Raw genomic sequence first — 22,500 nt, 5'->3', positions numbered from 1 at the left:
GAGACCATTTGACGTTGTTTGCGTGTTTGTGTGATAAGCCTAAGGTCAACAAGTGTTTTATTCAGTTCTATGAATATGTGTGTGTGTGTGTGTGTGTGTGTGTGTGTGTGTGTGTGTGTGTGTGTGTGTGTGTGTGAGTGTGTGTATGTGTGTGTGCGCGCATGTGTGACCTTGGCGAATGTGATGCGGTACATGAGTGTGCTTAACGTAAGTGCAAGTTTTCCTTTCGTCCTTTTAAAATGCAAACAACATTATTTTCCAATCACAAATCCGTGCACTGAATCACAAAGGTAACACAGTCTAGCAGGTCAATAAAGTTTTTACACATATTACACACTCTTTTAACATTGAGTCCGTCGCTTACATACAATTTGATCGATATTTGGTAGGGGATCGAACAATGAGTGTAAAACTGTAATATGGTCCGCGAGCCAAATCAATGTTCCATTGACACACTGACACCGTTTTTCGTGACGCTCTTTTCATGCTAACATGTCCCGAGTTTTTCAATTCGCCTATTTCTCTTTTTTGCAAGCGACCCTGACTTGTCTATCTGCGTCCACCTAAAAGCATAAGCTTCATAATATATTCTTTGTGCGTGTTAACCGTCTTCTTCTAAGACATGTAGAACTTGTTTATTGAGTGAAATGAATCATCTTGGCAACTAACACAGATCTGTACAGACTTTTACTGGAGTGTGCTTCTACTTGGACACATACCAAAACTACAATCTGGCCTAGTGCAACGTCAATGAGCGCTGGGATGATAACGCGAGACAACTCCTGTCATCTTGCCGCGAGGTTCCGCCTGTTACCATTGTCTTTTTACCGTATACAATGCACGACTTACACACAAACTGTTACCAAAACGACATGCTACATATTTGGGACCAATGCACGTTGTTTTCCTTTCTCGTGTGATCTTGCCGCGAGGTTCCGCCAGTTACCAGCCGAAAGAAAGAAGGGGCATAACCTGACCAGAACCGCCCATTACAGGCATTAGGCAGTCATGGTTCACGCTGCAAAGCAGCCGCCAAGCTGTTGATCGTCGGTAGGTGTCCAAGTGGAAAGATCGTTCCATGTAAAGTCCTGGACAGATCTGTGGTGTTTACACCATGGTTTACAATCACACGAGGAAGGTGCATGTAAAGCGCCCTCTCCTGTTGCCTGTCATGGGCGAAATCTATGCATAATGCACAAACCGCGACAACGCCCACGGTAATTTCGAAATCGTCCTGAGAAAAATTAGCCCACCTGAAAGAGCCATCCAATCGACAAAAAAGTCATTGAATTTCATTTGTTTCTAGGGTGAAAGACCAAACACAGGAAAGGGCTTGTAAATACACGTGGTAAATGTATTTTCTGTCTATAATCCTGAAGGTTAAAAATAGCGTGCAAAGGAAGTGATCATACGAGCAAAGAGGAGGTAATCGGATTACCGAGCATGTTGCAAGCCTCAGCCACACATCTAGCGGATTTTACTTATTTACTGGTACGCGGTGCATGAGTGTTTGCGTTCTTGTCGAGGCAAAGTTCTTCTCATAGGTACCAGACTTGATTCCAGAGCCTTGTCAACAAGAGTTTGAAAAAAGAAAAAATGACTGTATAAAAATATCCAGCTTTGCACACTGAGAAAGCAGCTCAGTTTATGATTTAGGTATGCCGTTGTAACCATCTCAGAAAACGAAATCATTCCCTTCCGTCATTCAAGAGACGTAACCACTCGGGGCACGTGTACAAAGTAATCGTACCTTTGGGGTAAAAGCTATATCGAATTTCACCACGAATTTCCGTCACTTGCAAGAAATTGACATGCTTTTCTCTCTCTCAAATAAGTGTACTGCTTTGGCAGGATAGTCAGTGTGAAGTTTATGCGAGATCAACAGAGAAAACTGGTTAAAGTAGTAACATGAGATTGTTACACCCTTCTTCAACTGCAGGGATGATCTCATCCTGTGCAAAAAGCGGACAGCTGTGAGATCATCAGATGGTAAGCGGAACTCTTCGCACGTGCCTTGAAGCAGCTATTGACATTTGACAGGCGGTAAGACGCCCGACCATCTGTCTTGGTGTGACATCGCCAGACACGTGCTCATTTATTATTGAAAGGCGCACCAGGCATATGGATTGGGTCACCTAAGCTCCCTTTTATCTCACGGACTATCGACCAAGGCTTTTGCTGAGCTGCAACAAGCGATGACTGATGCCACCATCACATTTCACGAGTCTTGAAGTTCTCTTTCAACAGAAGTTTGGCCTATACTGATTTTTCAGCACGCGATCTGGCACCACTAAATATAATACATAACGCTGTACTTCAATCTTGTGCATGAACCGACTCATACTAAAGAAGCAGTAAAGCAGCCAGCAGCATATCAAGTGATACGCAGCAAAAATTGACAATCTGAAAATTTACAATCTAAATAATTGACAATCTGTCTAAGTGTGGCAGTGTTTTTCCCAGGCCTCGGTCTTCGGTCATTGACGACGCGTCGGTTCGAGATGACCCAAGCTTTGCTGAATGTCCGTAGCAACGATCCAGGCTTGCAAAAAGCAATTAAAGCAGGCAGTGCTAGTGAAACGATTTACAGTACATCCTTGCCTAAATTGATGTTTTAAACTTGCTATTCAATTTAATTTTGCAAGCATAATCCCCTTGCACATCAGCATCGGTAATGTTCTTCAAGTTTGACAGACCTGTACAATACCCCCTCCCCCCTTCCCGCCCCCAAGACCATACCACTCTGAAAACATAATGCTGACAAAATACCGACCAGTGTCCAAGAATGAGTGAAGCTATCAGTATAATCACCCTTTTCTAGGCAGTGGACGCCTCCTGACCATCTGTCTTTGTGTGACGTCATAAGACACGTGCGTGCATCCGTATCGATTTGTTTAGATTCACACCTTAGTTGGAATGAACCAAGCTCTGTCTCTGTCTACTCTCACTGATGGTCGAGGGAGGCTTTTGCCGCTGTCATAATCATAATAAACCATGGATGCCATTTTCATGGTGCAAAATATTTATATATATCCCTTCAACCAGCACAAATTCCTGCAGTTTCCAATGAGCAGGGCATTATATATATATGGGGGAGAATCTGAAATGGCGTCGAATGCCTAGTCAGCCACTTCAAACGTATTTTCTGTCTGACTGTGAGGTTGTTTTCCTTGTTGTGTGCATGGAACGTGTACAGTAATGAATAAAGAAAGAGCTGATGGTATTTAAAATGGTTTGGTGGGAAGAATGTAGCTATGAGAAGCAGAATTTGCCCAAAAATCACGAGTATTTTGCCCGCCATTTTGTGACACTTACTTGGGTAGGTATACTTCGAAGAAACTAGGTGGCACACTAACAGACAAAATCAAGTAGATGAAACTGAAACACGCGCACAAAAGATTCAGCTCACAGTACAAGCACTTGAAACCACATCTGTAGCCTGTAGTATTATTTTTTGCAACATATTCTCGGGTCACGGCGGGCGTTAGATTTTCGTGTCAGAAATCACGTAGGCACTTTCCCGGCATTGTCTGGCGTTGATGTACGATGGCAGAAAGAAAACTATACGATAAATTTAAGGGACAACACAAACAAATAAAAAAGAGACATTCATGATGATATCGTACGGAAATTACTATGAAGATGTGTTCTCCTCGGTCTTATTTTATTTTTTCGTGTCGTCGATTTTCGAGACTTCGTACTTCGGTTATACTTCATCGCTTTGTTTTGCCTATTTTTTTCCCGCGAAAAGTTTGGAACATGTTAATATCCACTTATCTTCTGGTTCATTTGCTGTCCACGATGTGTGACCCGGCACCCAGCGCCGAAAATGCGGAAGGTAAGTTGATACCATTTTGGGCATCATGTAACGCCCTCCAGTTACTAAAAAATCACTGTTTTTTTGCTTTCTTTCACTTTTTGTGTGGTTATTCTTGTATTAAAATATAATATTATTGTTCTAAAAACATTATGGGTTGATGTCGGTGATTTGTTTTCACAATTTGATGACTGGTTCGTGTTCTGAAGTCCGGCAAAATTTGCCGATGTTCATTTCAAGGGGTTTTTGTCGTTTTCTTTGTTACCTGTACGAATAATAATGATTTTAATTTTGTTTAATCCAGAAAGTGATTCAAACTCGGAAAACACGAGTTTAGTTATGAAAAATAAATAATAACGGAAGAAGTGTATTTCCGAACCCGGAGCTCGTTACAAACACCAAACGAATACCGTGTAGCGTAACGCCCACCTGCACTTGATGTGATTGTATTTGTTTCTTTCACTTATTTAATTTAGCTTACAGTTTGGAAAGACAGAATGCAAACTGAAACGTTAGACACGCATTTTGTTCTTTTTACACATGAACGTGCTGAACTTGTAGGCGTGAGTTACCAACACCACATCCAGTACAGTCGTCTCAGTGTAGGGAAACGCGCTCTTACTGTCGTCAGAAAACTTTTCGCTCGATTGTCGCTATGTTAAAGTAATTGTCTTATTTTTCTTCGTTATTCAATAGTATTAAACGCACTCGCCTTTATCTTGACCTTACACGAAAAAACACTGTGGCAGACAGCGGTAGTTACGGAACACAACGGTGGTTGTTTTCGTCGTGTATGTAACTTACTGAGGAGTACAAACTAAGAGGTATTAATACATGATTTCTGTCTCTTTCATTTTTTTAGTCTGTAAAAAACAGGAAATCGGTATTGGTTATTATTCTTTGTTTCGTTAAAGGCAGAGTAAGCCTCCCGTAAACCATCACAGATACGGTCAGGCTTTTACACACAGTACAAACACCATTTCATTTAAACACTCACCAATTGAGAACATCCTAGGTGCCCTCCGTAAAGAGCGAACAATTTTCAAAGAATTTATTTTTGCGTGGTTTATCTTACCCCTGAGCCATCGTGAACCCGTGTGATCCAGTTTTCCCTTTTCACAATGCAGTCGTCATAGTTAGTCATTTGAATGCGACTCGACGTGAGCTTATCTACAATAGCACGTTTTTTTTATGCACGAAACAACGGCTGTGGTTCACAAGAACTCTAGCGATGGCTTTTGACTGTTGAGAGGAACGGCGATTTGCACTGATAAACCGGCCGTCGTCTGCTACGACCCTTGCGTGACCCTGCTTCCGGGCTTTTCTTTTTTTAAACTTTCACAACTTCGAATTGTTCTGATCTTGTCTTGATGAAAAACGAATTCTTTTATGATTAAAGAATGTTTGTGTAACAAGCTGTCAATTTATTATTTAGATTTTAAAAGTTAGGTCTAGCGCAAAAACGAGGCGCCGTTGTTGTTAACGGAACAAGTCTACGAAAATAAATTCTTTGAAAATGTCTCACGCTCGACAGAAAGCAGCCAGGATGTTCCCGTTCGGTGAGCGTTCAAATGGAAGTATGCTTGTACTGTATTTAGACGCTCGGGGAGCTCTGTGATGGTTTACGGGAGGCTTACTGTGCCTTTAAGTTCAAACCACGAAAATGGTTTTGCAAGGCGTTGGTTTCAAAGACGAAGGTGTGTCAATATTTTGGTGTAAGTAACTTACATCTCGAAGCAGTTGAAAAAAACACCCCCCCCCCCCTCCCCCCGTTCCCTCGCTTTTCCTGACGATAAACAAAATCAGTAACACCACATCTTTCTTTCCGTTCACTCTTTTAATGGTAAAAATTCCTTAATCGACGGAGTTGGTTTCCAACGCGATTTCGAAATTACGTTCTTCGTGTAGGCTAACTCGCTCGACCAAGAATAATGACGAATTTATAGAACCTCTGCTCACAGGTTTTCCTGTTGTTGTTTATTTCTCCTGCTTTCCCTTGTGCCAGTATTTGGATGAAGGTTGCATTAAATGTGTTTTATTATGCATAATGAAGTTGGTTACATACACCATACCACGGATGTTTGATTGAAGCATGCGGTGAACTGTAACGCACTCCGGAACGAGACCTTGCTGTCGTGGATTATCACTCGCTTTCAAGTTTTACATTTGCGCGAAGGCACTGTAATGAGCGATATAATGTCTTCGAAGTCACATGTATTTCAGGGAACTGTAAATACTTATTCAATATGTGGTCTATTAGAGTTAGTTACATTTCACTGGTGTAACGTAGATCAGACGTGTCGGTAACTCCCACGCTCAGAGTAGTTTTCCACTCTATTAACCTTTGGGTAGCGTGATGGTAGGCCTATAGTGAAATGGATTCAGTTGAAAATGCCCAGAATTTTGAGTATTCTCCGTGATTTAATTCATCTCGACCATCATTTCCTACGAATGGGTTACCCAACACCAAAGTTGGTGTCAGTAACGCGCTCCGGCTTGCAAAGATGCCTGCTATCGAGCGATTCGAATGGAGAGCAAAGTTAATAGAAGGATTAAACAGAAAACTCAAAGTATTTCGTGTAGCTGACAGATTTACCCATTTAAGATGTTAAAGTTATGTATCTGCTGACTGACACGGAGCGCGTTACACTACACGACACAACGGCTGCAGGTAACCAACGCTGCTGGCGACAGTACTGTCCAGTGTCGATTTTTTTTTTTCGCGGTGTGCACACTGTCAGTACCACTTCACTCTCTATCTTCCTTGCCTCCACGGACGGGAGCCTGCCGCAGTTCCAAGGAGGAGGGAAGGGGGTGGCGCAGGGTGGTGGTGGTGGGAGTGGTGAGAGAGGTGGTACTGCGTGAAAGGCGAGCGTGGTACAGAGCCAGAAAAACACAGTGCACTGTTCGCTGTTGTGACCACAATCTGATGCTCAGTGTCATGTACGCGGCATGTGTGTGTGTGTCTGTGTGTGTGTGTGTCTGTGTAAGAGTGTGTGTGTGTGTGTGTGTTGGGGGTGGGGTCGAGGGGTAGAGGAAGGGGAGATAGAGAAGAGTTTAATTGCTAGGCGTTCCTTTTGTGATTGTTCTTTGTAATAAAAGAAAATTATTACACACACACACACACACACACACACACACACACACACACACTCAGTATGTTACAGTACCCAGGCTGCCCCCATTTTTAATATAGATTTGGTAAAATCTGCTTGTTGAAACGTCTAAGACTAAAATCGAACAATTTTAAATCTGGAATACACAAGGCTGTAGTACTGGAGTTTTCAGCTATGGGAACATGTACAATGACCAGAAAGAAAAGAGAAAGAAACCAATTACCTTATTCTACTGGACAATGATTTGGTGTGTGTTTTTTTCCCGCTGGGGAGGGGAGAAGGGTATGTATATTTTGTGTTGTTGATTTTGTTTTATTTATATTTTTTACCGTGAAACTGATATGAGCTCATTACACTCTTTCAGAAAACACAGCAGAGCCGTCTTCAAGTGCTAAGTACAACTTGCGGATTAAACTGAAAAGACCCGTCAACTGCAGTTATGAAGAAGATGAGGAAGATGAGGGGGATGGGGAGATTTCAGCAGGCGAAAACCTCACAGAATAGCAGAAGAAACTCCGGAAGCATGAAGAACATGGAACCATGGAAGCATTCCGGAAGAAAGAGAAGGAAAGGCATCAACTTTACCAGCAGTCCACCACTTCTGAAAAGAGGGCTATCATTCGTGAACAGGTACGATGCCGAGTTGCAAGACATCGCGCGAAACATCGAGAAGAGGGACAAAGTGGCACACGTGCTACGGTTGCTTCATGGAAGGTGAAGCTAAAAGAGAAGCAGACAAAAGATGGTGAATATCAGCGAAGACGTCGTGCTGCACTGACAGAGGAAGAACGGAAAGCCATAAACAAAAGGTATGCCATTTTGTGGTCTTTGACCGTGCATATAATTAAAATTTTAAAGATGGGTTTCTTTGCAGCAGTCAGTGAATGAAAGTCAGTCACTTCATTGGTGTTACCTCCCCAATCACATCTCCAACTGTTACGTTTCCTTCGTATCCTTTTGACTTATTATTAATATGACTACGTAATTTACTGGTATGCTTCAGTTACAACTTCCCCAACTATAAACAATACCCTTTTATCCAGTTACAAAATGTTACAGAGATTTTAGTTGGAAAGTAGAATGCAATACATTTGTTGTATGTATTTCATGAACCTATAGCTAGTGATTGTTCTGTGCATTTTTAATTTGTAACCAGTGAAGTTACTTGCCAAACAACCATAGGCACATGATTCAGTACTGAACTCAGTTTACCTTAACCAAGGACAAGCTCAACTCAAGCCAGGGGATTTCATTAAGGTGAAGGTGCCAAAGAAGAATGGATCAGCTGTCATTTACATGGCACAGGTGAGGATGAAGAAAAATATGTGTAAGACTCATTAACTTCGGCGACGGAATAAGTGAAGACCATTTATTACAAATGCAAATTTTAATTTCAAGTATTTCTGCTATGCCAGTTTTGCTTCTCCGCCTACAGAGTATTTGTGCATCCTATGTAGAGCCTCACCACTGTAGTAACACTTGGCTATTCTCACTTCTCATTTACACAGGTCACACAGAAAGAAGGAGGGGTCATTTCTGGACGCTATCTCAAACCATGGGGAGCAGCTTGGAAATTCAGTGATGCCCTCTCATTTGTCGAGGAGTATCAAATTCCTCTCCAGGACATAGCGGAGAAAATGGACAGTGCTGTTCTTCATGATGACGGACGAAACATCTACTATACCTTTTGAACAAGCCTGCAGAAACATGTCAACCATTTGCCAGAGCTTTTGTTGCTGAATAGCACAACTCTTGACACTGAAACTGATAGTTTATTTTGCAAATGATTGTGGTCTAGCTTGTTTTTTTTTCTTCTTTCTTTTGATGCTGACCTTTTTTCCCTTTTACTCTGTAGATTGTGAAATAGCTTGGAAGATACTTGCTAATCTTGTAGTGTACATGTTTGACACGTTTTCTGTCTTATTTTCTACAAGACCAAAATGATTTTTTTTCTTCTGCAAGTTGTAAGATAACTGTGCCTTGCAAAATGCTTTGTTCTTAATCTGCTTAATACTTTCCTTACATAAAAGATGGAATGTTGCAAATGATGTTTTAAAACGCACATAACTTTTTCTCTGAATTACCCTTACACGTTGCATGTATAATATGCCTTAAAGACTAAAAATGCTGTTTTGATTACTATGAAGTTAACAGTTGGATTAATAATGGGGATATTTTCATGCCCTTATATTCATTCAACTTGTAACCTACAGATTAACACGGTACCCTGGTTCTGAGTCAGCCGTTTGTCTCAGCGAAATGACACGTTCTTCTCTTTATGAAGTATTATGTTCGCTATACCCTGTTATAATGAACAAACAAATATATATATCTATACATTGTATATATATAAGTGCACCAAGATTTGTGGCTACCATAAATCGCAATAACTCTAATCAGCTATTTAGACTGATGGAAAGCTTTTTCTTGCTTAATCTTATGAAAATGGACAATTTTCGTGATATGTAACTTACTCCAGGGCATTCTGTAACACTTTACTTACTGTTTCTCTCACACAACTCACTGCAACCCTTCATGCGGCGGTGAACTATGCAAGCAACCTTGTTCCTAACATTTCAACATAAAATTAGGGTACTGGCAGTACATTTTCTGTCCTGAAAGCAGGGAGAAGTAGTGTTTTTGGTAACAGGTAACCAGCACCACAGTGGGGCTTGATACTCAGCGGCCTAAAAAAAGATATGTCTGTGTGCTGCAGGTAATATGTATGAAAAAATCATAATTTGATAGTTTATACTTCTTGAATCCTTGCACATTTATGCTTTCAAACTTTATAGTAAGTGCCAGGGAGTAAATTGCTGATAACAGGCAAAACCAGAAACAGGGTACTCAGAGATTTGAGAAAAAAATATTGCTTATGTACATAGTAAAGACATTATATTATCTTAAAAAACATTTCCAGACACCCAAGACACTTATAATGAAAAGCAAAAAGCAAATCTGTGTGAAATCAGTTAAAAAATGTCAAAAACTGTGTATCAGCAGCATCTTTGGTGAAACTGTAACCTACTCCAAGATTCGACTCATGAGACACTGATGAAACTTCATCAAATTGGACAAGATTTTGTGCGAAGATACTTGGCTGTGCATAGAATAATTGCATGGAATCCAAATTTGCAAAACCTTAAAGTGAAAACAACAGTATAGATATTGTGATGTGACACGGTGATGTGTAACCAGCTCTGTATTTTATTTTGACACTCTACCACTTCAGACTGTTTGCCGATATTCCTTTTTCATTTATGTGAACACATACTGCATGGATTAATAAACTTTATAGAGGAAATAAAAATTGTTTCTGCTCACTTGTAATTTTGCCCTTTGTGTCACAAGAATTCGACACCATTTCAAATTCTTCCCCATATACTGCATACAGTGGAAACACCTTTTACGTCACCTTCAAACACCTAAGAAAATCAGGCCTGAAAGGGGAGGGAGCATTCAAATGGAAGTAAATGTACAAGAGGCTATGACTCACTAGAACATCTGAGAAAAGAGGGTAATAAAAAGGAGGAAGTCTTCATTTTTTTTTGTTGGAGGGTGGGGGTGGGGTGTGGGGTGGTGGTTTTACTAGTTAGGCCAAAAAAAATAGGTCTGTTTAGGGTAACATAGGCCCAAAAAATAGGGTCGGTAGGTCGGGATTTTTTTTTCTTCCAAAAAAACATATTTTTACGTTATTTTGCCAAAAAAACATTTTTTTTTTCTTTTTTTTCCCCAAATTAAATGCCAAAAAAAAGTCTAGGGTCGCGCAAAAAAACTAGGGTCGGTCGGGTTACCGTAAACAGACCTATTTTTTTTGTTGGCCTTAGTACTGTACTGCCTATTAGTCATCTTCACTGCTACACATCACAAGTTGTAAAATATATAATATATAATGTATAATTATTTGCCACCAAGACATTTTGAAGACTGACTGTAAACAGATCTTAGTTGGTGTTGCTGTGAATAATATTGTCCATTCCTCTTGACATAGTCTGTTCTAACAGACGGATAGACAACAACATTTCACCTTCACAACCATTCAAGAATTTCAGGCACCCAGATACTAGTACAGTTTTTGAAGACAAAGATTTCCGGCTCCCTACATAAGCTTAATCCTTTTTTATTTTTTAGTGATTACCTCTTCACACATTTGAGCACTACCATTTTGACATTTCAAGTGGTTCAAAGAATAAGTTGGCTGCTTAGGAGAGGTGATCGATTGTTTCAATCCTTTTGCGGCTACATTATGATGTATTAATATTGTATTGTCCAATTGTAAAATTAATCTAAAATAAAATCAAAGAACTTGGAAAGTTAAAACAATTAATCAATGGAATTGTCTGAAGTGTGAATGGTTTTGTGGCAACAATGAGTGACTCTCCTTTTATGCAAACCTGGCAGAGGCAGGAAATTCCCTTGTTGCAAACATGGCACTTGCTTCTCTAAAAATCAAACCAATAAACCCTCTCCCCCCCCCTCCCCCCCTCTCTCTTACATGTGATCACAGGACCAGCATTCATGTTCTGATCAAAACGATCTCATTTATATCATTAGGGTTATAGTTATTTCCAAGAGCCTTAATGAGTGCAGTGCTGCCCGCACAAAGAAGCTCTAGACAATCCTATTTCCTATTGACCACCAGCCCTCAACTCACCGCGGTCAAGCCAACGCCTGACTTTTTTGCCTCTTCAGGCTGGAATCTGTTGCAGTGTGTTATTGGCGTCCTGCCTGTTAGCAGGAGATGAGTGACTTAGGTCTTACCTACAGCTCAGCTGTTGATTTCATAATACAGTGAAACCCACCTTAGGCCTAAAAAAAAAATAGGTGTGGTTACGGTAACCCGACCTACCCTATTTTTAGGGGCCGATCCTATAACTTTTTATTACATTTGTCAAAAAAACAAAACAAACAAAAAAACCGAGTGCAAAAAACGCAATGAAAGCGAAAGCACCCGTGTCGCACACTTATTTCCCTGTCAAGTAGGTTTAATTTGTACACATTAGAAAAAAAAGTTTTAAAACAAAAAAAGTGATTGCCTACCTACCTACCCTATTTTTTTGGGCTATGTTACCGTAACCACACCTATTTTTTTTTTGGCCTTATAAGACCTTCACAAATCTGAGAAAATCAGGTCTTAAAAAGGAGGGGGTATCAAAATGGGGGTACATTTACACAGGTTATCAACAGAAAATGTGAAAAAGCAAGGTTTTAAAAGGGACGAAGCCTTAAATTGGGGGGTCTTAAAAGAGGGGTTCCACTGTAGTGTAACCCTTTTGTGCCAATGGTTTGAGGTCTGCTGTATTACTGTGCCAATGGTTTGAGGTCTGCTGTATTACTGTGACAATGGTTTGAGGTCTGCTGTATTGCTGTGACAATGGTTTGAGGTCTGCTGTATTACTGTGACAATGGTTTGAGGTCTGCTGTATTACTGTGACAATGGTTTGAGGTCTGCTGTATTGCTGTGACAATGGTTTGAGGTCTGCTGTATTACTGTGCCAATGGTTTGAGGTCTGCTGTATTACTGTGCCAATGGTTTGAGGTCTGCTGTATTACTGTGCCAATGGTTTGAGGTCTGCTGTATTGCTGTGACAATGGTTTGAGGTCTGCTGTATTGCTGTGCCAATGGTTTGAGGTCTGCTGTATTACTGTGCCAATGGTTTGAGGTCTGCTGTATTGCTGTGACAATGGTTTGAGGTCTGCTGTATTGCTGTGACAATGGTTTGAGGTCTGCTGTATTGCTGTGACAATGGTTTGAGGTCTGCTGTATTGCTGTGCCAATGGTTTGAGGTCTGCTGTATTACTGTGACAATGGTTTGAGGTCTGCTGTATTGCTGTGACAATGGTTTGAGGTCTGCTGTATTGCTGTGACAATGGTTTGAGGTCTGCTGTATTGCTGTGCCAATGGTTTGAGGTCTGCTGTATTACTGTGACAATGGTTTGAGGTCTGCTGTATTGCTGTGACAATGGTTTGAGGTCTGCTGTATTGCTGTGCCAATGGTTTGAGGTCTGCTGTATTACTGTGCCAATGGTTTGAGGTCTGCTGTATTGCTGTGACAATGGTTTGAGGTCTGCTGTATTGCTGTGCCAATGGTTTGAGGTCTGCTGTATTGCTGTGCCAATGGTTTGAGGTCTGCTGTATTGCTGTGCCAATGGTTTGAGGTCTGCTGTATTGCTGTGACAATGGTTTGAGGTCTGCTGTATTGCTGTGACAATGGTTTGAGGTCTGCTGTATTGCTGTGACAATGGTTTGAGGTCTGCTGTATTACTGTGACAATGGTTTGAGGTCTGCTGTATTACTGTGACAATGGTTTGAGGTCTGCTGTATTACTGTGACAATGGTTTGAGGTCTGCTGTATTGCTGTGACAATGGTTTGAGGTCTGCTGTATTACTGTGACAATGGTTTGAGGTCTGCTGTATTGCTGTGACAATGGTTTGAGGTCTGCTGTATTGCTGTGACAATGGTTTGAGGTCTGCTGTATTGCTGTGACAATGGTTTGAGGTCTGCTGTATTACTGTGACAATGGTTTGAGGTCTGCTGTATTGCTGTGCCAATGGTTTGAGGTCTGCTGTATTACTGTGCCAATGGTTTGAGGTCTGCTGTATTACTGTGACAATGGTTTGAGGTCTGCTGTATTACTGTGCCAATGGTTTGAGGTCTGCTGTATTACTGTGACAATGGTTTGAGGTCTGCTGTATTGCTGTGACAATGGTTTGAGGTCTGCTGTATTACTGTGACAATGGTTTGAGGTCTGCTGTATTACTGTGACAATGGTTTGAGGTCTGCTGTATTGCTGTGACAATGGTTTGAGGTCTGCTGTATTACTGTGACAATGGTTTGAGGTCTGCTGTATTACTGTGACAATGGTTTGAGGTCTGCTGTATTACTGTGACAATGGAATGTTTTCCCGCTATTCTGGATTTCAAAATTTTGTTGAGAAAATCAGGCATTCAGTTATTATTTATACAAAAGGAGTCTCGAGTCAAAGGGGAAGTAACATTACAGACATTATGAAAGTGTACTACATTAACTAATTTAAAGGCACAGTAAGCCTCCCGTAAACCATCACAGATATGAGATACTGTCAGGCTTTTACACACAGTACAAACACCCTTTCATTTAAACACTCACCGCTTCAGAACATCCTAGGTGCCCTCCGTAAAGAGCGAGCAATTTTCAAAGAATTTATTTTTGCGTGGTTTATCTTACCCCTGAGCCATCGTGAACCCGTGTGATCCAGTTTCCCTTTTTCACAATGTAGTCGTCAGTTAGTAATTTGAATGCGACTCGATGTGAGCTTATCTGCAATAGCACGTTTTTTAATGTACCTCTGAGTGACTATGCACGAAACAAACGGCTGTGGTTCACAAGAACTCTAGCGATGGCTTTTGACTGTTCAGAGGAACTGGCGATAGGAATAAACCGTCGTCTGCTACTAGAACCACTACCTTGCGTGACCCTGCTTCCGGGCTTTTCTTTTTTCAAACTTTCAAAACTTTGAATTGTACTGATCTTGTCTTGATGAAAAAAGAATTCTTTTATGATTTAAGAATGTTTGTGTAACTAGCTGTCAATTTATTATTTAGATTTTAAAAGTTAGGCAAAAAAAAAAAGAAGTCTGCTTACGGTAACATAGGCAAAAAAAATAGGATCGGTAGGTCGGGATTTAAAAAAGCATATTTGTCCCCCAAAAAACATATTTTTAAGTTATTTTGCCAAAAAACAAAGACCTTTTTTTCTTCAAGGGGCCATATCAGGGCGGTGCTGCTTTGTCATATATATAAGTACGTGCGCCACACACAAGACAGAAGTCGCAGCACAGGCTTCATGTCTCACCCAGTCACATTATTCTGACACCGGACCAACCAGTCCTAGCACTAACCCCACAATGCCAGACGCCAGGCGGAGCAGCCACTAGATTGCCAATTTTAAAGTCTTAGGTATGACCCGGCCCGGGTTCGAACCCACGACCTCCCGATCACGGGGCGGACGCCTTACCACTAGGCCAACCGTGCCGGTCTTTAAGAAAGTAAGATCTTGTGAAAACAGAAGTTTGGAAACAGAGGGTGGTAAAATGGGGCTTTGACTGTAACTTGTAAGCTGCTTTGCGTGGCTTCTAAGAAAGAAATGTCGCACATCAGACCAAGACTAAGAGCAAAAACTCTTGCAATTCTATATCTGAATACATGTATACACAAATATATATATGTGTGACATGCGTTAGACAGCAGTGCTTTTACTTTTCATACCATATTTTCTTGCAGTCACTCAGGTTGTAATTTGTATGGCCATAGTCTGTATGCACGCGCATGTGTGTGTGTGTGTGTGTGTGTGTGTGTGTGTGAGAGTGTGTGTGTGTGTGTACTGTATTGTGTTGTGTGTGTGTGTGTGATTATCAATTTCTTTTTAGTCCTGACAAAATTAAAAACAAACAACATTTTCTCAGAATCTTTGACAATCTAATCTAGATTCTAAATGAATAATATTATTGTTCTTTAATTGTATCTTTTGTTATATGATATCAAATATCAGTGATAATATGATTGTGATTATGCGCCTATGGAAGAGAATGATATTGATAATTAAGAATTACATGTACAACCAAATATTTTAATACATTTTTTAACAAACATTTGATGTTTTGTTGAGTTTATACAAGATTCTTCTGACTAGAATTAGAGGTACTATCATATATTAAAACCAAGTCTCTGTGGAGGGGAATCAGGGCTGGTCACATGCAAAGCAGCATGTACCATGATAGTAACTGCTCCTCTCAACTGCACCACCCCCCCCCCCCCCCCCCCCCCCCCCACCCTGCCTACCCACACCCTCAAAATGTTTAAAAAAAAATCCACTTACCAGTTCCACATTCAACACATCACGCAGGTGAACCACCCCACGGATGGTCTTGGGAGGGTTCTCTGTCAGGTAGATCCATTCGTCCGACAGAATCACATACTTGAACGCCTTGTTTTCTTTCTCTGACACGCAAATGCACGACTCGTATCCTCGCACACGGTCGAACGTTTCGGCAGTCAGAGAGCGATGGAGAAAACTCTCGAGCTTGGAGTTTATCTTCACAATATCCTGGCTCCCACGCGCCATGCATGCTGTTTAAAATGCCGGAAAATCCGGCCCTAGGTGAACGAAATTCACGAGTTTAGCTAAGTTCCATGACATGGTATCCAACCACACACAAGCATTCATTCACGAGCTGGTTCGCTCGGCGCAACGAGAGACGCCGTTGGTTAGAGAAACGGGCGAAAGCTAGACAGCAACGCGTGCGCTATTTTGGACTCGTGCTGTATTGGAACTTTTCTGTATGGGTACAAAGGCCACAGAGACTCAGGGAGCGGTTTAGCTTGGGAGCAAAAGCAAAGCAAGCTTGACAAAACTGTCGACGGGGGTAAGTTAGTTAAAGGATGATTTGCATAGCGTATGAAATAACAGATTACATGTTTAATAATTAAGAAAAGTAAAAAGCAAAATATTCAACTAAAATCAATTTAAAAACTGCCTGTAAAATTAATCTTCTTTAAAAATAAAACACCTCTGAATAGAAACACACCCAATCATTAAACACTGAAAATACGCACAAAACAAGTCAACACACAAACACACCCGCCCCCAAGCTATCTAAACCATTTGGTCAAAACTTGACCGAAAATGTTCTGAACTTTTTAGCTAAAGCACTTACTGGCAACCGGCACGGTTGGCCTAGTGGGTCAAAGGCGTCCGCCCCGTGATCGGGAGGTCGTGGGTTCGAACCCCGGCCGGGTCATACCTAAGACTTTAAAATTGGCAATCTAGTCAGACTAGTGGCTGCTCCGCCTGGCGTCTGGCATTATGGGGTTAGTGCTAGGACTGGTTGGTCCGGTGTCAGAATAATGTGACTGGGTGAGACATGAAGCCTGTGCTGCGACTTCTGTCTTGTGTGTGGCGCACGTTATATGTCAAAGCAGCACCGCCCTGATATGTCCCTTCGTGGTCGGCTGGGCGTTAAACAAACAAACAAAACAAAAAAAAAACTTACTGGCATGCAACCAACCAAGCGAGCGACCGAAAAAGCCAGCAAGCAAACAACCAGTGATCTAACCATGATAGTGGGGCTCCTATGTTGCAAAATCATTCAAATCATGCAACAAACACCAAATTAAGCAAATATGAAGAGTTTTATGTGCTTAACAAAACCTGATACAGAGCCATCGCGAAAAATAAAAAATGGGTAGTTTTTAAACAATTTTTCAAAATGGCCGCCAGTGTAAACGGTTGGGTATGTTAGGCATATTTCACTTCATGTGATTAACAGCAAATTTGGCGTAAATGTACATTTGCTTTTGCTTAACAAAACCTGATACAGAGCCACAGTGAAAAAATTAAGAAATCAGTAGTTTTTTTACAATTTTCAAAATGGCCGCCAATAAAAGGGTATTTAGGCATTTTTGATGCTACAAGACATTCTCTTGCAATAGAAACTAACACAAACACATTTTTAAACAAAGCAATACATGTATTGTTGGTGCAGAGAATGATTGGACGGTGTGGGTGGCAGGGTTGAAGAATTTGTGGATTACCTAAACTGTGCAAAAATAAATATATTGCACCAATTTTCATACCAAAACGAAAACATTCATTCCTGTGCTGTTATATTCAATGTATGCTATTGAGGGCACTCAACTTGGCTAACTGGAACACTTTTAAGATAAAAGGTGGCCTTTACATGGGTTATTTGACCGCCGCCCAAATAAGGGTACCCCCAAAATAAAACTGATAAAAATGTAATGTATCAACTCAAAAGTCGACTAAAATTCATAATCGCTGTATTTCGAAAACGTTGTTTGTTCTCATGTGTTTACACAACTAGCACATTCCGGCAAGTGTCTATACTCAAAAGAAACTTTGGCAGTACTTGAAACAACCATCTGTCATATATACATGCGAAGTCAAACATATGTGGGATGTAAGTCAACAAACCTGTGGCAGTTTTTAAAATATTATTTCGTGAAGATTTGAAAGTGTACTCAAACGGTTGAACTACGCCTCGTGCGTAGACACACATTCCTGAAAGTTTCAACGCAACCCACTTGGTCATTGCTAAAATACATGGATTTTAGTTGACTTGGGTATCCCTCAAATTTGACACATAAACATCTCATCCTTGAGATCGACACATACATCAGTAGGTACAATGGCACAACACTAGAAATATGCAAGATGGCGAAATAAAACAACCTGTTCTGGATGGATAATCAAGTTGACTTTCTCTTCGTATACAACAGTGACCCAGTTGTGCCTCAGGAATTGTCGTCGGCTTTTTAAAAGGTACCCGAAGTTTTTGTCACATCTCTTTGTCACGTCAAGGGTATCCTTATTTTGACGGCGTAAATGATGATGTTAAAAAAAAATGTGCCAGATAGCGAAGATGCGAGCCTTTAATGGCATAGACAGTTTGAATAAAATGACACAGGAATAAAAGTTTGAGTTGGGGTATGAAAATGGGTGCAATAATATTTTTGCACAGTTTAGATGCTGACAGTTTTCACAGGCATGCAAGCACATTTGCAGAGAGCTGTGCTCTGCAGTCCTTCTTAGCAGCATTTGCAGCGTTTTGTTGTACAGCTCTTCTTGCAGGCACACCTCATGAGTTCTGGGCACACGCTGGATACCTCTTGAAAGCTCGTCCAGAATGACTCCCACTTTCCAGCCTTGAACTGCCAGCCCACAGAGTTTGGAAGTCTAATAGGTAGATGGCTCTTCTCAATCTCATGTCCTGCAGCAGCACCTCACTTGTAAGGGGATTATGGTCAATTTGGCAGCTCTTTTTACTGAAGAGGTACCGTCTAGCACTGTTTACACCCAGTACGTTGCTGGTTTTGTCCTACAAATGTACACCAAAAAGCTCTTGTGCTGCCCTGTCAGTGGTACTCAGCTTACAAAGAGGAGCAGACAACCTGAAGAAAGTTTGAGTGACGTCTTCAAATGCTTGCCATACTTCCCATGGGCCAAGCCTTCTGATTCCCCAATACCATTGAAGAACGACATAGTGTCACAGCCTGTAAGGCTATGCAAAATGGGCAGACAGGGTGACTTCTCTTAGCCAATGGCTTTGGCAATGTGGCGATACACTTCACCAGCAGAAAAAAACGCAACACAGCTGGAATGAGAAGCAGACTGTCTGGCCTCCTCTACATCCATGGTGCAGGAAATCAGCCTGTGGTACCCTTCACACAAAAGATGAAAAGTGACATTTTTATTTGAATGTATTTGAATAATGTTTAATATCTCAGAGAGTCGGCCAAAGCCGGGTTAGCAAGTCTTCACACAACAGACCAAAATGAAAGAAAATTATATTTCATGAATTCGTATAATTCTTACTGTTTCAGGTTAAAAAACAAACAAACACAGTTTCCAGTGACCCAACTGATTCTGGAATCTTTCTGACCGCTACATTTATTCGCTTCAAACAGTCGCTAACAGAATGTTGACCATAGTGAGGGTTCGTACGTTAAACCCATCAAATTCACAGAGGTCGCTTACAAATGATGTGCAAACATGTTCCAATTAATACAAATAAAAAAATCTTACTGTTAAGATGTATTAGGTAACAAACCTTGATACAGTAGTACTAGTGAAATCGGCTCCCTTCTGTGGCACCGGAATAAATGCAGAACGCTTGTTCCCAGGAACCGGCATGTGGTGTAACTCTTGTATATATCCTGTAAAAATAAAATTCACACCAATGCACGGTCAACTTAAAATAAGCAAAAGGATGAGAAACAAGCAACAAACCAAAATTGTAAAACTCAAAGAGCGGTACCTCTTCATTTTTCAAAACCACTTATCTCATTTGATTAGCATACACTGTATGCTTTTGTCTGTTACCTACCGTCTTTGAAAGTTTGATCACAACACTGTAAAGACATGGGGAGTGGAGTGTTTTTATCTCCAGCTGGTCATCCTACTATCTGGCCTACCCTCGCTCAGTTTTTGACTCTACCCCTCCCCACCTTATGGAAGTCCTTAACGTAGGCAGGACTAATCATTTATCTTACCATGAACAATCTCTTTCTCCTCGCCTTTTATTCAAAGTTCGTTTAATCTGTTTAAAATCACCAGCGTGGCGATCATGATTTCCTTACTTGTAATCAACAGATAGATCTAGATCTATCAGCATCACAATCCAGCTTGATGAGCTATTGCAAGATTACTCTGCATTTCAGCGCTTCACCCGATGAATAACAGACCCCAGGGGAGAATTAAACAGTAAAATGATGTGACATTGGTGAATGGATGCGTATTCTTGAAAACTTACCTTCAGAAACGTTGTTTTCGCTCAAATCAAAACACGCAATGTTGCGGAGGCCGCCATCTTGAATTTTCATGCTGCGGATATATAAAATTCTAAAAACGATCAAATTAAATACCAGAACACAAAAATACCCATAAGAGTATTTATGTCATGCATGTGTTATCAGCAGACAACTTCTGGTGCATGGTAAACCATTGAATTTTACATTTGCTGAGTTGGGAATATTTACTGCTGAGCGCTTTTGGTACGAATTTCGTCTGCTGTAAATGCAGCCTTTTATTCCCTATCAAAGACAAAAAAAACGATTTCTGAAGTGGCTCTGTATCTGAAATCCCTTAAATAATTATAAGGAACAATACCACAAAGTATGATGTTTGTTGCAAGATGTGAATGATTTATGAGTGCGTCTGCAACATACGAGCCCCACTATGAACCAACAAACCAAAGAAAGGAATAAATAGTTAAAGGCACAGTAAGCCTCCCGTAAACCATCACAGAGCTCCCCGAGCGTCTAAATACAGTACTAGCATACTTTCATTTGAACGCTCACCGAACGGGAACATCCTGGCTGCTTTCTGTCGAGCGTGAGACATTTTCAAAGAATTTATTTTCGTAGACGTGTTCGTTAACAACAACGGCGCCTCGTTTTTGCGCTAGACCTAACTTTTAAAATCTAAATAATAAATTGACAGCTTGTTACACAAACATTCTTTAATCATAAAAGAATTCGTTTTTCATCAAGACAAGATCAGAACAATTCGAAGTTGTGAAAGTTTAAAAAAAGAAAAGCCCTGAAGCAGGGTCACGCAAGGGTCGTAGCAGACGACGGTTTATCAGTGCAAATCGCCGTTCCTCTCAACAGTCAAAAGCCATCGCTAGAGTTCTTGTGAACCACAGCCGTTGTTTCGTGCATAAAAAACGTGCTATTGTAGATAAGATCACATCGAGTCGCATTCATGACTAACTGACGACTGCATTGTGAAAAAGGAAAACTGGATCACACGGGTTCACAATGGCTCAGGGGTAAGATAAACCACGCAAAAATAAATTCTTTGAAAATTGTTCGCTCTTTACGGAGGGCACCTAGGATGTTCTCAATTGGTGAGTGTTTAAATGAAAGGGTGTTTGTACTGTGTGTAAAAGCCTGACCGTATCTGTGATGGTTTACGGGAGGCTTACTCTGCCTTTAACACAGGGCCGGACCAGTACGTTTTTAGGTCGGGGGGGCTAAAATGTGGGGGTATGGAAGCCCCCATAAGCTGAAGAAATTTTAACATTTATACATGAAAAATGATCCTATTCTTGCACAAAAAAGTCATTTAAAGAATGAAATAGCACCACCAGAAATTTAACATATTACTTTAGAACTGATGCATGAAGAAAAGATTAGCTTGTCTTGAACATAAACGAAACACATTTTCTACTTTTATGCCTAAAAAACCACATTCCAAAATCAAATGATACTGTATTTTGCCACTATAATTAAGATGAACTTTACAATGTTAGTCTGTTTACATTACTTGGCATTTCAAACATTGAATGAAAGTATGTAGACTTCAATCTTACCGTAATGGGTTCAAAGGGGTGGTGCAGGTTGAGCGTGATGGGAGTGTTTGCAGAACTGATGTGGCCTCAGTAGCTTACTGTGTCAGCATATCCTGGGGCAAAAATTTCATCAGTGTTCCGTGTACTTCAGTGCAAAGCCGTCTAAAGCTGCAGGAACACTGACGGGCATGTCTCTTTGCATGTCTCATGGCTTTTTGGAATATTATTATTATTAAGCTCTCTCTCTCTCTTCTCTCTCTCTCTGTGTCTCTCTCTCTTTTTTTTTTTTGGGGGGGGGGCTGGGCTAAAGCCCCCAAAGCCCCCCCCCCCCCCCGCTCGTCCGGCCCTGTAACACGTGTGATTAACGTTGTTCCCAGGCCTTGTTGGTCTTCGGTCAGTTATGCATACTTTTTATTATTATATTTTTTTATTTATCTGGTCGACTGTCCGATAGCCTTGACATATAGATATGAAACGTGTGGGAAATCTTTTCTCTTTAGATTTTTTTGCGACCAGGAATATATTATGACCGATATAAATTTTAAATCAAGATCCAACTTGCCATATTGTTCTCGGAGTGTGAGAACAACACTGTATCTATAATTTCTTTAGTCTCACAAAACCTGGAGAGTGGTGATGGGTTGAAGAAAGTTTCAACATTTTGTTTGTTCAACAGTTGTCGATTGCTTGGGCACTTTCATCCTAATTGTGTGT

General features: G+C 40.8%; 2 protein-coding genes across 2 annotated transcripts in view; one reads left to right on the top strand and one right to left on the bottom strand.

The window, feature by feature from the left end:
* The window catches only part of LOC138963775 (uncharacterized protein C12orf56-like), a 48,515-nt gene extending 32,330 nt beyond the window's left edge, over positions 1–16,185 (bottom strand). The window contains exon 1 of the mRNA XM_070335628.1: positions 15,792–16,185. Within this exon, the coding sequence (XP_070191729.1) occupies positions 15,792–16,037 (246 nt within the window). The 5' untranslated portion in view covers positions 16,038–16,185. The remainder of the gene's footprint in view (positions 1–15,791) is intronic.
* LOC138963773 (intraflagellar transport protein 122 homolog) overlaps positions 1–22,500 on the top strand; it is a 336,636-nt gene that overhangs the window by 122,412 nt on the left and 191,724 nt on the right. The gene's annotated exons all lie outside the window — the stretch shown is intronic.

Source organism: Littorina saxatilis, linkage group LG4, assembly GCF_037325665.1.
Source record: "Littorina saxatilis isolate snail1 linkage group LG4, US_GU_Lsax_2.0, whole genome shotgun sequence".
Lineage (NCBI taxonomy): Eukaryota > Metazoa > Mollusca > Gastropoda > Littorinimorpha > Littorinidae > Littorina > Littorina saxatilis.
This window is presented reverse-complemented; position numbering and strand designations above follow the sequence as displayed.